Genomic DNA, 20,255 nt, shown 5'->3' on the forward strand with positions numbered 1-20,255 from the left:
TGTCCTAATAATGTTCTCTGTAACAAAAGCCTCCGAGCCCAGATCACGTGGTTTATTTAGTTGTCATGTCTCTTGGTCCCCTTTGGGACCTACTCTGTAGTATTCATTTGAGACTCTCTCTGTCCTTGTTTTCTATCTCTCTTCTCCAACAGTGAGAAATCTGACTCTCTTTATCTTCCAACATATTTATTTACCCAATTCCCTTGTGTGTAGCCAATCTCTGAACCTCCTTGGCCACTGTCTCCCTCAGATGCCCTCCTTGTGTGGACTCTGACCCTGTGGGACCGCCATCCTGCATGGATAACCTCTGTGGACTGCCTGTGGGCCACCTTCCTGTGCTGTCTTCCATCTTCCTCCATATCAGTCATGGCTGTAGGAAGGAAGGTCTAGTTTTTAAACACTGGCCAAATCATCCAGGTTTTTTGTTTTGTTTTGTTTTGTTTTGTTTTAAAACAATTTGTGGGCTAATCAGAACTTGATTGGTAGGCTGGTAGAACCTCTAGTCTAGATAATACGAAGGCGATGTTGGGAACTGGTGACCAGAGATGAACATGGTCTTTTAATAGGGGCTTTAGTGAGAACCCTATCATTTTAGGAGGGAAGAGATGAACGTGCATACACCTATGTGGCCTTCTACATTCCCCATCGGGCTAAGCAAAATAGAGTATGGCTTTTGGCCCTTTTGGTAACTTTCCACCGAGCCTAGGTTTGTTTTTTGTTTTTGTTTTCTCTAATTCTCACTTCTGACTGCTTTTTACGCTCTTTAGAAGCCCCCTCTGTGACACCAATAATCTTGTCCTTGCGGGAGTTCAGAATATAAATTCCTCAGGGAGAAGGAAGATTAGGATGAAGAAACATTGTTAGAGATGCAGTCCGATTGAAAAAAGAAGTGTAGAAATGACAGATGAGTGGAGTACCAGGTTACTCACCTGGCAGGCTTTTGCCAATCTTTTCATGCTGTCGATCAAGTTAGATCAGATCATCATATCAAGGAGAGATGGAAAGCCTCTTTCTCTGAAGCAGAACCTTTTCCCTCCCTCTCCATCATTATTCTTTTGGGGGGAGAGGATGGCAGGAGGTATGTCACTGTGAGGTAATGTCTGGGTGAGGCAGGCAGGCCCCGTGGGTCCTCTTTGCATTTCTTAAGAACTTCAGAGAATGACTGTCTCCCACTTGATTAGGGAATGGCTATAGAAGGAAGATTGGGGTGCATAGGTAGGGTTTACTTACCATGGAGTGACATGGTTAGAAGTTAGGTGATAACTACTACTATTTTTCAGAAGTTTCTGAAAAATCAGAGGTCCTTCTCACGCACAGACATAATGGACATCAGACCCTTGTCCCTTAGCCATACATGCCTGGTCAGCATTGTCTCTTCGTCCACATCCTTCTTCCTGTCCTCATGTTTGTTTATTTTAATTTTGGGGTTTTTTGGGGGTTGTTTTTCACTTTTCTTTCTTTGGCTTTCATATATTTCTAGTACAGGGAATTAGGAAGTGGAGATAGTGGGTGGGTGAGAAGAAATAGAAAGAGGAACATTTTTAAATGCTGCCCTTTAATGTGGTGGAAATTCATGTTGACTTCATAGTCTGAGTAAGCATATGTAAATAATTTGTAAATCATATGAAAATAAACTTGTGGCCTTCCAGGACTTTTTTTCACACACTTGGATGTGCCTCTTGGGAAAACCACTTTAGCGAAGGGTGATATGGTTATGGTGGTATGTAAACAGGGGTTGATATTTACCATAACCATTCGACTCAAGTGTCCTTTTGTTGATGTTGAGCATCACTGGAAAGTTTTCTCTTTCCCTGGTTACTTCCTTTAGAGGCACGTATATTTTATACTTTGGTCTTCTTTTGGCAGTAGTCCAGGTATCAAATTGCTGCTCTGTTTTCAGTGGGCTCCATGTTTAATCCCTCCGTCTTTTGCCTTCATTCCAAATTCAGGAATTAGTCTCCTACATGATGCTCATATTTAAGCTGTTCTTGCAGACCTAGGCTTTGTGTGCTGTTAACGCTGCCATTGTTATTTCTTAACATGAACTTTAAAGATCAGCTCTGGTATTTCTGCAGATGAGTTTTAAATCTACATAACGTTATGCTGACAGTTTTTTCTTTTTGCTTAATGTTGTCCATAGAATTCTATGGTGCCATGCACTGTATCCACACCCACGGGGTGTTTCTTGACCAGCTCACACCCTGTCATCCACAGCATCCCACACACAATTTCCCAGGCATGGGTAACTCTGTTTTTATTTTTCACTCTTCCTATTGGTCTAAGGTTCTGTAAAAGTAGCAGCAACATGTGTTGCAGAGTCAGTGTAGGGGGTGGGGAATATTGATGAATTTATTCAAGTTTCATTCTTTGAACTTAATGTTACTTATGGAAATTCAGTGTGTTATTACAACAGCCAGATCTGCAGACAGCATTATGGAGGGTGAGAAAATAATTCAATTTAGGGAGAAATGATTATTTCAACATTGAACCAGTTATTTATGGGACAACAACATTGTGACTAAGAACATGAGTTTTGGAGTTGGGACAGCCTTGGTTTCGATTCTGGGTGTGCTATTTTTTTTTTTTAAGTTTTTATTTAAATTCCAGTTAGTTAACATACAGTGTAATATGTGTTTCAGGTGTTACAGTATACTAATTCAACACTTCCAAGCAATACCTGTGCTCATCATAACTAGTACCCTCTTTAATCTCTCCCCACCCTTCACTGTGTAGAAGTTTTTTATTTTGATGTAGTCCCAATAATTCATTTTTGCTTTTGTTTCCCTTGCCTCAGGAGACATATCTAGAAAGAAATTGCTATGGCCGATGTCAAAGAAATTACTGCCTGTGTTCTCTTCCAGGATGAATTTTATGGTTTCAGGTCTCATGTTTAGGTCTTTAATCCATTTTGAATTTATTTTCATGTCTGATGGAAGAAAGTCTAGTTTCATTCTTTCACATGTGGCTGTCCAGTTTTCCTAGTACCATTTGTTGAAGAGACCGTCTTTTTCCATTGGATATCCTTTCCTGCTTTGTCCCAAGATAAGTTGGCCATAGAATTATGGGTGCATTTCTCGGTTTTGTGTTCTGTCCTACTTATCTGTGTTTCTGTTTTTTGTGCCAATACCAGTACCACCCTGTTTTGATGACGACAGCTTTGTAATGTAACTTTGAAGCTGGGAATTGTGATGCTTCCAGCCTTGCTGTGCTTTTTCAAGGTTGCTTTGGCTATTCTGGGTCTTTTGTAGTTCAGTACAAATTTTAGAATTATTTATTCTAGCTCTGCAAAAATGCTGTTGAGATTTTGATAGGGATTGTATTAAATGTGTAGATGGCTTTGGGTAATATGGACATTTTAACAATATTTGTTCTTCCAGTCCATGAGCATGGAATGTCTTTCCATTTCTTTGTGTCCTCTTCAATTTCTTACATAAGTGTTCTATAGTTTTCAGAGTATGGATCTTTTAGCTCTTTGATTAGGCTTATTCCTGGATATCTTACTCTTTTTGTTGTAATTGTAAATGGGTTTGGTTCCTTAGTTTCTCTTTATGCTTTTTCATTTTTGGTGTATAAAAATGCAATGCATTTCTGTATGTTGATTTTATGTCCTGAGACTTTACTGAATTTATCAATTCTAGCAGGTTTTTGGTGGAGTCTTTTGTGTTTTCTATGTATAGTATCATGTCATAGTAGTATCATGTCATATAGTATCATATCATATCATGCAAATAGGAAAGTTTTACTTCTTCCTTGCTGATTTGGATGCATTTTATTTCTTTCTGTTGTGTGACTGCTGTGGCTAGGACTTCCATTACTGTGTTGAATAAAAGTGGTGAGAGTGGACATCCTTGTCTTGTTCCTGATCTTAGGAGAAAAGCTCTCAGTATTTTTTTCCCATTGAAAATATTAGTTGTGGGTTTTTTCATATATGACTTTTGTTATGTTGAGGTGTATTCCCCCACTAAGCCTACTTTGTTGAGGGTTTTTATCAAGAGTGGATGTTGTAGGGGCACCTGGGTGGCTCGGTTGTTAAGTGTCTGCCTTCGGCTCGGGTCATGATCCCAGGGTCCTAGGATTGGGCTCCACATCTGGCTCCCTGCTCAGCGGGATGCCTGCTTCTTTTCCATCTCCTACTCCCCCTGCTGTGTTCCCTCTCTCACTGTGTCTCTCTGTCAAATAAATAAAATCTTTAAAAAAAAGAAAGTGGATGTTGTACTTTGTTAGTCAGTGTAATTTTGGACAAGTTACTTAATTTTTCTAGGTTACCCTTTAGTTTTTATATCTACTCTAAAAATGAGATATAATATTATCTACTTCAGGACTTGCTTTAAGGAATGAATTAAATACTGTATATGAAACACTTACCATGGGAGTGGGCACTTACCAAGCACTCATTATTTGTTAATGATGTTAGCCTCCTTTTATGAATACCACATTGATCCTGAGTTCTAGCCTGCATTTCCTTGAACCCCTGTCCCTGACATTTAACTTACGTCCTTTCTGTCAGGTTTGCAACTGTGAGATATGATCAAGGAGCCAAGAACATTCGGAACCAGTTCATGCACCTGACAAACTACAGTGTGAATAAGAAGAGTGGAGACTATGTCAGGTACCAGCTCCGTCTGAGCCAGCATCCACGTGCGGGTGTGGTGCTCGTGGAACGTCAGCTCGCTGTCCTACATTTATCTTCATGGAACCTACGGGAAGCCGTCGTCATCTAGCACATTTAGCTCCCGCTTCTCCGTTGCTTGCCCTCCCTGTTAGAGTGTCGCCTTTCTGTACCAAAATATGCCTTCCCACATTTCGTCTTCACTGTCTTTCCTCACTTCATTTAACGGGTGGGAATTTAATAGGCATATGGAACTTTTTAGAAGTCAAGAAATGAGGTTATTTCAGCACTTGGCAAAATGTATCAAAAGCTTTAAAAATATTGGTACCCTTTGACCCAGCATTTCCATTTCTAGGAACTTAAGCTTCAGAAATAACAAGAGATGTGCACACAGTTTTAGAGAGAAGAACGTTCCCGACTGTACATTGTCAGGTGGAAAAAAACAGATTGCCCGACACTACTTGCAGTTTAATTTCTTTTTTGAATATATAAGATAACTAAAGCTGTTTATGTTTGCTGAGGGGGAGAAGATAGAAACTAGAAGGATATATACTAAAATGTTAGCAGTGCTTAACTGTGGTGGACGGGATAATGGGCGGGTGACTGTTTTCTTCGCTGTGCTTTTATGTATTTGCTAAATTTTTCTGAAGTAAATACTTGTATGATTGGGGGGAAGAAAGTTAGGAATAAATTAAATGAAGAAAGAAATGAGGCCATCTCAGAAAAAGATTCGGTGGAAGGGAGTGCCAGCCCAGCTGTGTGGAAATATTCCTTCTGCTCTGTTTTCTTTCATCCTGATAATTTTGCCAGAAAGTGGAAAAATAAAAAAGAAACCCAAACAGTTACTTTCTCCTCAGACTAAAAATAGGTGTCTAGAAGGTCCAAGGAAAGAAAGAAAAGAATCTGGAAGTGATGGCATAGTTGCCAGAGCTCTATAGATTTCATGGAGTGTCCTGTACCAGTGTTGGGAATGGCTGAAGAGACTGTATCCTTCACTCTGGTAGATGAGCAGACGCGCAGCTGGTGGGTGGTGGGGTGGTGGTAGGGAATGAGGGGGCAGCTGCGAGACACGGTCGCACGTTGCAAGACCCTTCTGGTGGTCATGGCATTGTACTCCGTTTGCTAGTCTGCTGCTCTGGCCGTGGGGTACTTATCGCTTTCCTGTTGCCTCAGTGCATTCTCCCTTCAGTGTTACCTCAGAAAGTACCAAAAAAAAGACATTTGTCTACCACTAAAGAGGAGGGAGCTTGCTTCAGATGCTAATGCGGTTCTGTGCTGGGTTAGCTCATTAAAATGCTACATGCTACGCTACCGTAAGCTCACTAGCCCACAGACTCAGTTCTGAAAATGGCATTAGAAGTTGTTCTGTGGGCTCATGGGACATTTACCTCAAAGACTAGGTTAGTATCCCTGAACGTTTCACTTTATTAATGTATCCACTCTTCCGTTGTTAACAATTCTTCCATACATTTCTTCCACCTTTTCATGATACATTACTGTTTGCTTAAAGAGGAATTTGCTGCCTTCTCCCCTACCACCCCAATTAGGGAAGCCATATGCATTTTCATTTCAATGGTAGATGGGGCATATATATGACACAAAGGACCGAGAAAACTTGCTGAGTGGAGGGCAGCAAAGGGAGTGTTTTCCTAATGATCAAAAGGACAAGTATTTGTAAAAAATCCGATTTCTCCTGCCAGGCCTATTTGCGTGTGTGATCTTGATCCATTCCTTTGTTTCAGCTGTGATGATCCAGAGGTGGAGGATTATGGGAACAAATGGAGCATGAGTGCCATGCTTAGGTATCTGAAACAGGAAGGCAGAGATACAACTGGTGAGTACTAGGCCTTTTTCCTTGTTGACCTCTCTTCTCTATCTAGCCTGCCCTGGCCTCTCAGCATGAATCACGCTCTTTTAGTTCTGACCGTGTTGCTGAGACATCTGATGGGGTCATTGGTGGTGGTGTCAAGTTTTCCTGTCCTGTCCAAGATGGAGAACAGGCTTTCCATGAGCCCTGAAATTCTTTTCCTTATTTCTAGTTTGGAAGGCACCCTAAAACCTTAGCCTTTAGTGAATTAATCCTTCTTGAGTGTTGAAGTGCAAACTGAAATACTTTCTCCATATTGGCCCGGGGTGCAAATTCGTCCATGTTGATCTCTCTCATTCATGTTGCTGAGTTGGAGAATGAGCAGCGTCAAATATGAGTTCAGGGCTTGGCATCAAAATGGACACTATTGCTGAGCCTCGAGCAGGGTGGGAAGTGCGCAAAAGGCTAATGCTCAGTCCCCGAAGGAAAGAGTGATAGGAGAAGGCTGAGAAGGGGGCAGTAAGGCTTCTTTTCCATTCCATGTCTATCTTTTGTTGTAGCAGGCCATTCGAACACAGTCCCCAGCACCTATTTTCTGGCCTGCGTCAACTTATTCATAGATAGTGCCTTCTTCGAGAGAAGCACAGCCACCACCTAGAGACTTTTTGGAATGAGCACACATGTTTTATAAATCACTGGTGTTCTGAAATCCAGTCTTTCTACTCCATGCATTATAGTGTTTCTTCCTACTTCTTCTTCTACTGCTACTGCTGCTGCTTTTTCTTTTTCTTCTTCTTCTTTTTTTTTTTTTTTGTAGCGTTGATGGCCCATGTGGAAGACCTGATTATTAAGACTATCATCTCTGCTGAACTAGCTATTGCTACAGCCTGTAAAACCTTTGTTCCTCACCGCAGCAGTTGTTTTGGTAAGGAGAATCGAGAAGCTTAATATGTTTTATGCAAAGGGGCTTGGGAAGTTGGGACGGGATCCTGGGATAGACAGGCTTAGTGATTCTGCAGGAGTAAGAGGTGTGTGGTGGACTTTTCTTTCTAGGCTCACATAGCACATGAAGGTCCCACTGAGAGGCCAGTGGTGGAGGTCCCCTGAGGACTCACTAGCTTTCTGTATGGGAAGCAGGGGTTGGAACCAAAGTATGGGTCTCTTTGTCAGAGAGCAATCAGAAAAAGCCTGCAATGGGCTGTACAGGAATCCAGCTCTAACAAATATATTCCAGAGCTCTTTGGCAGCCAGACTGGGAACTGTTCCAAGAAGCTCTGGCTGGTACCAGTATGTGCTTTCTCCCAGTTTCCAATGACTCCTCCTTTTTGTTTTAGTCTTCTTTCTAGTGGATTTCTCCCCCTGCCTCCCTTTCTTCTCCTCCTCTTCCTCCTTCTGTCTCCTTTTGTCCCATCCGTGACTCCCCAGTTGCACAGAGAAGGAGTAAGAAATAGTTCACAGCTCCTAGATCAGGAAGCCTGTTGCCTACTGACCCACCGGCTGTGACCGGCTCCAAGGGTGCCTGCGCATGTTTGCTTTCTGTGTGGATATGAGCTTTTTAGTGATGGCCAGCACCAGCGTCTATAAAGTCCCGTGGGGCTTTTAGCAGGTGGTAGGCTTTGTTAGTAAAACATACTAGGATCGTTGCTGGGGGGATATTTAAAGTAGTGCAGTAATGAGGATATACAGCATGGTTTGCTCAGGAGGCAGGGTAACAGGAAAGTAAAGAACATGGGCGTTAGAGCCTGAGGGAGTTAATTTAAAAGCCATTTGTTTAAAAGCCATTCCCTTACTAGTTTTCTCATTTTCAGCATGTTACTCCAGTCCTGTTTCCTCAGCTTTAAAATGGCGATAAGGATGGTACCTACCTCCCAAGGGTACCGTGGAGATGAGATGAGATGAGATATGCAAAGCAACTGGCCCAATGTCTGCTTCTCAATTTGTACTCAATAGAAATTATTTCTTTATTATTTTTGTAACTAGAATTAATAATTCTTGACCTCTTTCATGGATTATCATAATAGTCTGTACTTGAGGGACACTAAACAAAGGGAGGTGTTGAGACTCTGAATAGAAGAACATAGATTAACCAGGACCTGAAGTTATATAGGAAAAGAAGAGGTTGTGACATCTTTTCTAGATGTAATTATGTTCATATCTTATAAAACCCTCACATGGCTCTTTAGGCTTAACTAGTAAATAGAAACTTGACATGACTTCAAGGCTTCTAAGGATCTGACCCCAGCTGCATATTCTAGAAATTCTAGAATTTTCTAGAATCTCCTCTTATATTTCATAATCCAACTACACCACTGAGCACTCCATGTCACTGTGCCTTGGTGTAAATTCTGCTATCCTGTCTGCCTGACACACTTCTGTTCATATTCTAAGACTCAGGTTCACTATTGCCTTTTCTAGGAACCCTTGCTTAACAAAGTGCCCTATTGTGTCTCCTTTCTCATCCTGTTCGATCCTTTGTTCTGTTATATTCTTTTCCTATCATATTGTGATGGTTTGTTTACACATGCACTACCTTGGTAGTCTCTGAGCTTATTCTCTCAATTCTCAGTAGCCACTGTGTGTCTCCTTCCCCTCTTACCGTCTTTTTGTCAAACAGACCTTTCACTGTCTGCCTAGGCCTGCCAGGTCCTTCCCTTCCCCTGTGTCTTTGCACCTGCTTTATCCTGTGTCTGATAAATTTTTCTCATGTTAACTTTACTTATTGATTACCGACATCTTTTCAAGATGAAGTCAAGTGTCAATTCTTTGGTGAATTTTTCCCTAAATATTCCAGTCACAGTTAGCCCTCCCAGCCCCCAGCTTTCCATTCATAATCTGCGGTGGTACCTGATTGTCATCTGGTACCCATTTATGTGTCTCACTTCCCTCCTGGACTAGAGGCTCCTTGCAGATAGGAGTGGTGTCTCCCTAGTTTCTGTTCCTATTGTGCACAATAGCATTGTTTTTGCTTTTAGAGGATGTTCAAGAAGTGTTTGTTGAGTGAATCATTGGTACTTGCTTTTTTGCCCTTTGGTGGCCTGATAGTGGGCTTCTCAGTAGATCTGGTTTGGTAAGGGCCTAGAGCTCTTAGTGTTATTCTAAACTGTCTGAGCAAGGGGTGATTGAACATATTTTCAACTTCAGAAACCTCACTAGGTTAAAAAACTTCTTTTCCACATCTACTTGACTCTTATATGAGGGTAGATTTCCTGCTGTAAAAATCTTTGTTGTAGAAATGATCATAAGCTGTTCTGAAGGTTTCTTCTTCTATTTGTTTTATTACCTGATTGCCTTTTGGGAGCTGGAGAATTTCTGGAACTTAGTGGCAGTAGAGATTCCGATATGAAATAAGTAGTGACTTTCTCTGACTCAGTGAAATACCTCTAAGTCCATTTCATCATCCCTGGGTCCCCTTTCCCCCTCCCTCCTCTTCTTCAGCTTTAATAAAGTGAGTGCATCTGGAGTTTTTTAAGTTGTTGACTGTCTTGGCTTTTGTGGTTCTAATTCCACTTCCTGTCAGCCCTGGGATTTTGTGTGCTTCGTTAACCTCCCCCATCAGATATGATTCTGCATACGTGTGTATATTTGTGTGAGTCTCTCTGGCTCCCACTGACTCCTGCGAACTTCCCCTGGGGTTTAAGTTGCAAGGAATAAACTGGGTTTGTTTTTTTTCTTTCTTTCTTTCTTTCTTGTTTTAGAGTAAACAGGAATCGAGAGCTTCCCGGAATAATTTGGCTTACATAGAGCATTGGTGCTTTTAGTGGAAGCCAGTAGTCCAGTGATGGGGTCCACTATATTCTTTCAAGTCGTGGTTTCACACGTACACGTTAAGGATCTTGGCCAGGAGCAGTCCATTTCTATCTAAGCATTTCTGTCCTTATGATTTCTTTCCCACTCTACCGCCTGTAATGACTGACAATTGCTTTTTGGTACTGCCAGTATTCTATTCATCTGTTTATCTATGCATTTAACTTATTTTCAGTCCCTGCTGAAAGGCATAGATTGTAAGTGTTGTTCTTCTCAAGCTGGATTTTACATGGATGATATCTACATACACCTGCATTGTATTATTGGTATTTAAATGTAGACCTAGGAGCCTTTGCAAACAATCTTAAGACTTAGCCGTGTAATGCCTTCTCATAGATTATACATCTGGAAAGGACCCCTGAGAATAATTAGTCCATAAAAAGAAGTTGAGACCTGAGAAACTGGAGCCCTTCCTGAGGTCCCAGAGCTCATGAGTGGAAGAGCCCACATGAAGGAGACCCAGCCTGGAAGGCAGGGGCCCACGGGATGGTTGGCTGTCAGGTCATCTTAATCATTGGACTCTTGTCTTACAGAATTTTTGATGCCTCGCCCAATAAAATAGATTTCTGGCACTCTAATTTGTATTGCCTTCAAGGTTGTAAAAATATGGTACCATGTGAAATGTATGTGTAAACAGCAACCCTTTAAGTATGCTTAGGAAATTGGCACTGTGACATAACTGGCAACGAGAAGGGCTTTTTTGACCAGTTGGAGAAAACCAGCCAAGAGCAACAGGATGTTAGCTGTCCTTCACAGATGCTGCTGCTGACAGCAGTTTTATCTCTGTGTGTGAGGATGGCTAAAGTAACCGGCCAGGAGCCTGGTCCTCTCCGGCTTGGGACTCCTCTGAGCCAGCTGCCATGCCACTTGTAGAGGCGATGTGGCTGGCCTTGTTTAGGTCAGAGGCCAATGACCTCTTTCTCAGGACGATCCACGCTCAGTACACCTCTGTCTGTTGAATGAATGCTACTTTGGCCTTCCATTGCTCTTATTCTGGACCATTTCATAGGGTAAGCTGACATTCTCAGAGGGTGGGTGTCCATAAATATTTGTGGAAGACACAAAAGTGGACGGCATACATTCCCCAATTATGTAAACTGCTTGACCATCACCAATAGGAGTCAGCAAACAGTTCATTTTTCTTTCTTTCTTCTTTTCTAACAGTTCGCTTTTCGACAGAGTCTCCTTTCTGCTTTATTCCATGCTCCTCTTCAGGTGGGAACGGAAGGGAAGTTCACTGTGGAAGGTTCGGGGGAGGAAGTACCTACTGTTGTCAAACACTTTTCATTGGTTATTCCCTTTAGCCCTCTTTTGAGAGTTTTATTGGTATTTGTTACCCATGGTTTTATAACAAAGACAAGGGATTCAGAAAGGTTAAATAATCTGTTCCTAGGTCATGCAGTTAACAAATGGCCAAGCCAAGTTTGGGAGCCAGGTCTCTCTGGCTCTTTATCCACTCACATAAAGACAAGTTCTGATGAGTCTGACCACTTTTGGCACATCCCATATCCTGGATTCTTCTCCTGCCCTCCTTTAACTAGATCTCAGGAAAAAGGATATCACTCTCTCTACCTGATCAGGCCTGAAAAAGACACTCTTTCGGCTCTTATCAACAGTACCGAGTCCTAGAAACTGCTTTCAAATCTACCTTTACATATGGTAGCCAGATACCATGTTGATGTATTGGACTAGTTAACAAATTGGCTCTGGGCTTTCTTTTATTTAGCTCATTTTCCTGTGGGATCTTGATTTGCTTTTTTCCAACTTCTCCTTCTGGACCCCAGATAAAGACTTCCTCCTTAGGTTTTCAACTCAAATCCAAAGCCAAGGTAAAAAGAATTTCTTTATACAATAGCATTTGACTGACAGTGCGGACTGGCTAATGTCAGCACTTTCCACTGACTTAGGATCGCAGCTGCAGCCAGGGCTTTGTTTCTGGAGAGGGTGAGTGGATTGATTCCACAATTAGTGGTGTGACATGTTTAGTAATCTTTTAGGCATTGGACGTGTTATTATTTGCCCTATCAAATCTTTTTTCCCTCCCTTCCTAGACCACCCTTTATCAGGTTTTAAAAAAAAATATGTCAATATGTAAAAATCTTAATGTAAATGTCTCTTATTGTCTTTATGCTTACTAGCTTTATTATGAATATTTCGAGTCTTGTCCTAGGGTTACTTTGGGGGAGTAGCTACATATTACTTGGTCTTTTTCAAAAATCATACAGTATTTTTCACTTAGTTGGTTTTCTTTTAGCCTTTTCTTTTCTTTATCTTTCTTTTAGCATTTTTTGATTGCTTTCTCTGTGCTTTTTATGGTGTAGGCTGCTTGTAGTATACAATGAATGAGGCATGGCCCTATCCTCCAGTGGTGTGGAGGAGCAGACATGAAGTGATAAATGACAGTACAGGGAGCAGAGGGACTCAGGTACTCTTGGAATACACCAGAGCCACTGGCTATGCCTAAGGGAAGCCGGGGAAAGCCATTTGTAATGGAGGGAATAGGATGTGCCCAGCACAGTGTCCAGACACAGTGTGACATTTTTTGAAGTGGGAAGCTCCCTGTGACTAGATAGAGCCTGCGTGGGAAGCGGTGACAGGAGAGGAGATATGGAAGTAGATTGGAGCCTGATTGTAGAGGACTGACATGTTTAAATTTATCCTATAGATAATAGACAGCCGCTGGAGTTTTTTGAGCCAGGAGAGCAGTAAGATTATTATTATTTGCTTTCATTTTTATCATGATGTGACCCAAACTGGTAAGACAGAATTACAATAAAGGGAATACTGTACAACATGACCAGAGGTAACTAAAATCCTGCAGGAGCCAACCTGACATCAAGTGTCTCTTGTTGGGGCAGTTCACAGTTTGTCTCTATCTGACAGACTGATGTCTTAGAAATTCTGATAGCCATATGGAGCACAGACTGCAGCGGGAAGAGACTAGTTCTAGGGAAATGGATGGGGAGGTAAGAAGTATGTAAGCAATAATATAGACTGAGCAATCCCACTTGTAGCTGTTTACCCAAGAAAAGTAATACATGTTCACACAAATACCTGTATGTGAAGGTTTAGAGCAGCTTTATTCATAATCATCAAAAATCAGAAGCAACCCAGCTGTCCATGAACTGTTGAATGGACGAATAGGTTGTGGTATATCCATAACATGGAATAAAAGGAATGGTCTACACTGTTGAAACACAGTAACGTCAATAAATCTCAGAAGCACAATGCTGAGTGAAAGGAGCCACTCTCAAAGGCTAATACCATATGATTTCATTTATTTGACTTTCTGGAAAGGCAGAGATCAGATCAATGATTGCCGGTGGGATGGGGAGTGAGAATTGACTCTAAGGGGGCATGGGGAGTGTCTGATAGAATTGTCCTTTATCTTAATTGTGGTGATGGTTAAGTGACCATATACATTAGTGTAAACTCATCGGACTCCAATTGAAAAGGGTTTTGTTGTATGTAAATTATACAATAATTTTATTGTCTCGCTTTAAAACAAGAAACAATAACAGGTGGATGAATCTCAGAAAGGCTAAATGAAAGAGCCAGACTCAAGAGAGTACATACAGGATGCTCCCGTTTATAGGGCTTTCTGGAATGGACAAAATGAATCTATGGTGAAAGAAAGAAGAATAGTGATTATCTGGGGGTATGATGAGGGGAAGCAAGGTATTTACCAGGAAAGGGCGTGAGGGATCTTTCTGGAATGATGGAAATATTCTCTATGGGTTGAGATGAGTGTGGATTACATGGATGTATCCAATTATCGTGCATGATCAAGTTGTACACTTAAGATCTGTCCCTTTCATTATATATGAATTCTGTGTCAAAAAGGAATTTATATGATTGGATTAAAGAGAAATAGAGAAGAGATCTGATAATGTGTAGGATTTCCGACGTGGTGAAGAGAGTGTTTCTAGCTTTGGCAACTGGCAAATGGGGTTACTATTTTCCAAGGTGAAGAATAATGGGAATCCAAACAGGTTTGGGGGAAAGATAACAAGTTATATTCTGTTGAGGTTGAGTACTCATGGGATATCCTAGTGATGTTATCCAGAAGGCGATTGGAGTTATGGATTTGGTGTCCAGGAGACACTTGACTAAAGATAGAGATTTGAATGTCATCATCATAATATTAATTGCAGCCATGAGAATACATGAGATCACCCAAGAAGAGAAGTAGAATTGAGAAGGAAAGAGCCCTGAGGATGCCACCCTGAGCAAACCTACCAGTGAATAGCTGGGCAGAAGAGAAGGTGTGAAAGGAGGAGGAGAATCAGAAGAGAGCAGTGGCCTGGAACCAAGGGTGAAGAAAGTTCCAATAAGTGGTCAACAGTTTCAGATGTTTGGGCTTCGCAGTAAGGTGGTCTTTGGTGATCACAGTGAGAACAGTCACTGACTTAGAGCATGGGAGCAAATCCCTATGGGCTGGGGAATGGATAGGCTGTTAAGAAGGTTAAGGCAGCTAAGGGTAGATTGCTTTTACGGGAAGCTGCATTCAAGGAATAGGGAGAAAAGGGCACGAGTGTGAAGCAGAGGTGGTGCCAGGCTTCCCCTTACTTAGTCACGAGAATATTGTCAAGTTTGTTTTGATTTGGCTGGGGACTGAAGGAAATACATCATGAAAGAAAATTTTCCTAAGGAAACATTGTTGAACAAGGTGGGAGCAGCAGTTCTTTGAAAATACTTGCTCTTCTGTTGTGAGAGGACAAGAGAGAGAACAAAGAAAGTAGCGCTCAGAGGGGAAAAACCTAGTTTGCCTGCACCCTTTAATGACAGCAACACTGCTATATCTCATCCCAGATTACCAAGTTTTTGAAATTCTAGACACTGGCAAAACACACAATATTGAAGGTGAAGTTTAATATTCTCAGTGCAACCTCCTTTTTACCTTTTAAAATCTTAAATGTCCATGAAAAAGACCAGTCATAAGTTAAAAGGGTCATAATAAGGACTTTGTAGCCTGTCAAGGACCCAAATTATTTTTCTTAAGCTGAGTTGATTATTTGAAGAGATAAACCTGATACAAATGCTACTTTTTCATACCATTTACCATTTCCCACCCCCCAAACCCTGTTCCAGTCCCAGCCTCTAAGGGGAGCTGGGCTTGGCTCTGGGTTATGATGCTGTCCCAAACTTAGCCCACTTTTAGATGGTAGTAGATCTAAGCCTTGCGCGTACAGGTCCAATCAGAGCCAAAACTGATTTTGAGATTGTTAAGCACTGACAGGTTTCATTCACCTGAGAAAAAATGCAGTTGGTACTATAAAGGGCATTTTCTCTCTTTGGGTTATTTTATTTTATTTTTTTCTTCCTAGAATGTTAGTTCTCAGACTTTCAACTGAGATACTTGGAATTTGCCTCTTAATTTGGGAAATAGTCCATGTGTTGGCTGTTTAATGCAGAGTGTTTAAATAATGGGGCTCATGGGTTGTCATTCTGATTTCAGCTTGTCTCCATTTGTGGTTGGTTCTGCAAGTCTGGTCACTCTGTGCATCAGGCAGTATTCTTACCCTGTTCCTCATACTGTTATTATTAATAATATTACCACTTTATGAAACAGTTGAATCCTGTGTAATCCTGCTTGTGTAATGTTAACATGAGCTTATAGATTTAGCAATTAAGTTTTTCTTTTTAAATGCCTTATTGAGCGCCATATCACAAAAGATTTTTCTTTCAGATTAAAAGGGGAATATTCTAGGATATATTTATAATTAAATATATTTATAATATAATTTATATTTATAACATTTAGGATGACTGAAGATTAGGTAAAATATTTAAGAAGAATGTACTGGCCATAAAAATTATGAATTTGTTACCTACAAGAGATAGGAGCTTTCTTTTCTTTACATTTTGAAGTACCAGTAATTGGTTCTTGTGTAGTTACATGAAGGAAAATCCTACCTCAGACTCTCTTTTGGTTTGAGATTCGTTTTACAAATTAAATTAAATCCTGAATAAGTACCGTGGAAGCAAATTCATTCATGACATCTTTTCCTGTGAGAAAAACTTGAATATGATTGTCTAATCAGTGTTGCATAAATAGGAATTTTGGGTTTAGCGTTACTGAGCATACAGGTACTGAAAGGTGGTGGTTAATAGAGAAAAGTGAAAGGAGAAGAGAAATGATGTCCTCACGTGCCACAGGGAATAAATGGTAGAGTCATGAGAAGGAACCAGGTCTCTAGATTTACCTTCTAGGATTCTTGGTCCCATATCAGACTTCCTGTTCAAAAGACAGTCTTGGGCACCATCTTTCTAGAAACTTACACTTACTTTTCTGTGTTCTTGAGAGGATTAGGAAGTGGGAGAATCCTTCTTGAAGTAAAGACATTTGTTTCAAAATGAGTTTCCGGAAGATCCATGGTCGTGTTCCATAGGTGTGAGCTGTGGCCTGTGACCTCTGGCTGAACTGTAAGGAAGCTCATCTTTTCTCTTGGAAAGAAGATGTAGACAGTTTATTTGAGGGACACGGAGTGGGAAGTTTGAGAATGCGTGGGACTTCTGAAAGATGGATTTGATGTGTGTATCCCAAAGAGGACTGTGGAGAGGGTCTCGTTAATGATAAGAGTAAAGGTTGCTGGCTGAGGTTCCAAAATTAGCGTCATATTATCTCTGCGTCCTGGGAGAAAAGCCCGCTTATGTCTTGCTTTACTCTTTACAACAGTTGAGGAATTAGGGAAGAGAATCAGTAAAGAAACCATGAAAAGGAATCCAGAAACCATGGAAATTTGGTCTCTGGCTCCTTCCCTTTTTCAGTGATATTAGTGGTGCAGGATGGCTTATCACAGTCCTGCTCTGTCTGCCACAGGTTCCCTCCTTTCTCTTCTTTCTTTCTATATTGAGCCATTGTACTTTATTTTCTGTCTCCAAAGGGAAACTGAAACCATAGGAGAGGGGAAGAATAAATATATTTTACAGTGAACTATCTTCTTGACCTAGGCTGCAAAAGCAAGACACTAGTTTAGGAAAATGTAGTGGAAGGGCCCAGGGAGATTCCTTCAGGAGATTTTTTTGTTTCGGAATATGGGGGGACAATCCAGAACAAACCCAAAGCAGCTTTGAAGCTTTGATGTTGGATGCCTTTGTGGCATTCCCATTCCCGACTTTTTTTTTTTTTTACCCATATGCACAGCAGAATCTTGCCAACTTTTAGAGGTCAGGTCACTTTCTGTGTAGAACTCAGGAATGTCAATAGAGTGGATGATAAAAGCAGTGGAATTTTATAACATTATCTCATGATCTCTAGAACTTGATTAATTTATTTTGATCTGGAAAGATTCTCTGCTTCTACTTCCACTCATTACTTATACTCCCCAAATTTCTAGTCCTCTGGTGGGAGTTGATTGGCTTCAGTCTTTCAGATTTTTGTTCAGTTGTAACATAGAAAATGATCTTGTATGTTATGTTGTATTTCTAGAACTCTATGGCTTTGATGTGCTCATAGATTCTACTCTGAAGCCATGGTTGTTGGAAGTAAATCTCTCCCCTTCTTTGGCCTGGTAAGTAGTCTGTTCCTTCAATTGGAAAAGGACAAACCTTCAATGAATAGCACTAAAAAAACTTTAAAAAAAAAGTCGTTTCTCTTGGCGCTAGATTTTTTTACCCTAGTTATTAGATAGAAATGACTAGAATTTCTAAATTTGAGGGATTTGTGACATGTGGTTAACCTCCAGAGGGTAACCGTGTATCCCTACCTTACTAGTCAATTTGTGATCTGATAACTGTCTTCTTGAGCATCTAAGGGATGCTTCTTGTGTTCATTTTTATTTCCAGTTCTCTCTCTTTCTGTCTTTTAACTTTGTAGGTGTTCTGCCAAGACTAAAGAAATACACGAGATATTATATTTCCTTTATTGCTAAAGGTTTGTACAGGTTCAAATCCACATATACTGTAAGGTATAGAGCTGGGCCTAGGGTAGTACATATAATGTTTGGTCCTTTTACCCTTTCTGTATTCTGGTTTGCATCTAAGATTAGAGTCTAAAAACTTCAAAACAATCTTAAACTTTTTAAACCATCGTTTAGAAGAAGGAAAGAAACATATTTTTTCAATACCAGAGAAGATTGTGCTTATATCTGCAGCTGTAGCCAGAGTTTCTATTAGCCATACACTTCTCTAAACAGCTAGAGAACCCTAGAGATTTATGCTACAGACCACCCAGCAGCTGCACGTTTAAGGATGAAAAATGTTGGCAAAATGCCAACTCATCAAATAAAGACAGATTAACTACTTAGTGGGGTGGGAGTTCAGCTTCAACCCAGCAGTAAGGTATAGAACTAGATATCACAGAGATGCTTCGGATGTTGGGCTATTCTTTTGTTAAGTCAGCTCTTAGCATATTGCCCAGCCAGGTGCATCCTCTGATGTTAGAGATCCCCGGAACGATGCACTGGTCCAGCAGCCAAAGTAATCTGGTTCATGGAAGAACACCTCAACACCAAAGCCAACATGGCAGTCACTGGCACAGGGAGCGTCCAGCTTTCAGTTCATGTTTGTGTTTCCATGTGGGTTCCTTCTGCATCATCTGGTGATATTTTGGTATAACTTGTATTTTTTTTGCCTTCATTCGCAAGCCTAAAAGCTTAAGGGATTGATTTAGAACAGAAAATGAAGCCTTAAAAAATGTACAAAGATGACCAGAGTTTCTTCTCTTGCATGTGAATGTGATTTGACTCTTGTAGCAGTAAAAAATAATTTGAAGGATGGACACATTCATGGAAGAGCATATTAAAGGCCTAAACACTTCTAATGATGCAGTGTTCTTGTACACAGTTTGAATTGCACAAGACCTTCTGGAATAAAAAGATTGCATGTCAGGGAATCAACTTTGGTGCTGGACCTGCCCTACAGAGGATGAGTTTAGCAGTGGGCTTTTATTTCAAGTATTTTTGCCCAGATTTCTTTTTCTTTTTCCATGGGTTTGGTATGCTTGATGTGTTGCTTCTCATCGACATTTGGAAGCTCTGCTATATTGAGGCCCATGAGGGGTAGCTCTTCTGTTAATTTCTAACATTATCGATTGGCCTTTCTTTCTCTCTTCTATTAGCGATGCACCTCTGGACCTAAAGATTAAAGCCAGTATGATTTCAGATATGTTCACTGTTGTAGGTGAGTAGTGGTGTTTTCTGAAGACTCCTATAGAAGCTGACCAGAGCATCCATTTTGTTGGGCTTTCTAGGTGTTGCCAGTTGGCAGTTCCTAAGCCATGCTGAGTGTTTTGTACTGAGAAATTCTATTTTCAGGCAAGTGTTTATATGTTTTTACTCCCCCTGGCTCCATCCTGTCCTGAGGCTGAACCACAACTAGGGCTCAGAACTAATTCCTGGGGCACAGGAATTACGAGCCGAGGAAGAGCCTTAACCAAAGGTCTGGAGACCGTCTATTTTTTTCCGAGCTGGGAGAGTGTGACTGATTGAAGAAGCTTTGTTACAAAGGAGAGTGGCTCTGTTTCTGCTAGGCCGTCTCCACTGGTGTCAACATGGTCCACACCCCCCCCCCCCCAATCGTTATAACTGAAGGAAGTCCAAGGAAGAAATTCCTTTTTTGGCAGATAAGCCAAAAACTTTGAAATGGAGATGGGCAATCGGATGGGTTTATTGTGGTTTTGTTGTCGTTTCCTAAGTACTCTACTAAGGCATGACAAAACACATTTGAAATGAACTACTACTTGGTGGACCAGCAAATGCTGTAAAACTTATTGAGCCATTGTACACACTAGTGTACACACTAGTCTCCCTGGATGGGAGTCTGCTTCTTTTTAGGAAGCAGGTGAAGTGAGTGCACACCTAACTGGTTAAGCTGTAGATAATCTAAGAAGCCCAGTTTGCCAGGAGACCACCTTCAGCTATTTTAGGAGTAGATCTTTTTTTTTTTTTTTTTTTTTTAAAGATTTTATTTATTTATTTGACAGAGATCACAAGTAGGCAGAGAGGCAGGCCGGGGTTGGGAGGGTTGAGGGAATGGCGGGAAGCAAGATCCCTGCTAAGCAGAGAGCCTGATGCAGGCTGGATCCCAGGACCT

General features: G+C 41.0%; 1 protein-coding gene across 20 annotated transcripts in view; it reads left to right on the forward strand.

The window, feature by feature from the left end:
• The window catches only part of TTLL5 (tubulin tyrosine ligase like 5), a 279,659-nt gene that overhangs the window by 45,856 nt on the left and 213,548 nt on the right, over nt 1–20,255 (forward strand). For all 20 annotated transcript variants that reach the window (XR_006381664.1, XR_006381662.1, XR_006381665.1 and 17 more), the window contains exons 10-14: nt 4,508–4,609; nt 6,352–6,443; nt 7,234–7,341; nt 17,653–17,734; nt 19,282–19,343. Coding sequence is in view for 16 of the 20 variants with exons in the window: in XM_044230835.1 (XP_044086770.1) it covers nt 4,508–4,609; nt 6,352–6,443; nt 7,234–7,341; nt 17,653–17,734; nt 19,282–19,343 (446 nt within the window). In the remaining 4 variants the exon portion in view is untranslated. The remainder of the gene's footprint in view (nt 1–4,507; nt 4,610–6,351; nt 6,444–7,233; nt 7,342–17,652; nt 17,735–19,281; nt 19,344–20,255) is intronic.

This window comes from Neovison vison, chromosome 13 (assembly GCF_020171115.1).
Source record: "Neovison vison isolate M4711 chromosome 13, ASM_NN_V1, whole genome shotgun sequence".
NCBI classification, from domain to species: domain Eukaryota; kingdom Metazoa; phylum Chordata; class Mammalia; order Carnivora; family Mustelidae; genus Neogale; species Neogale vison.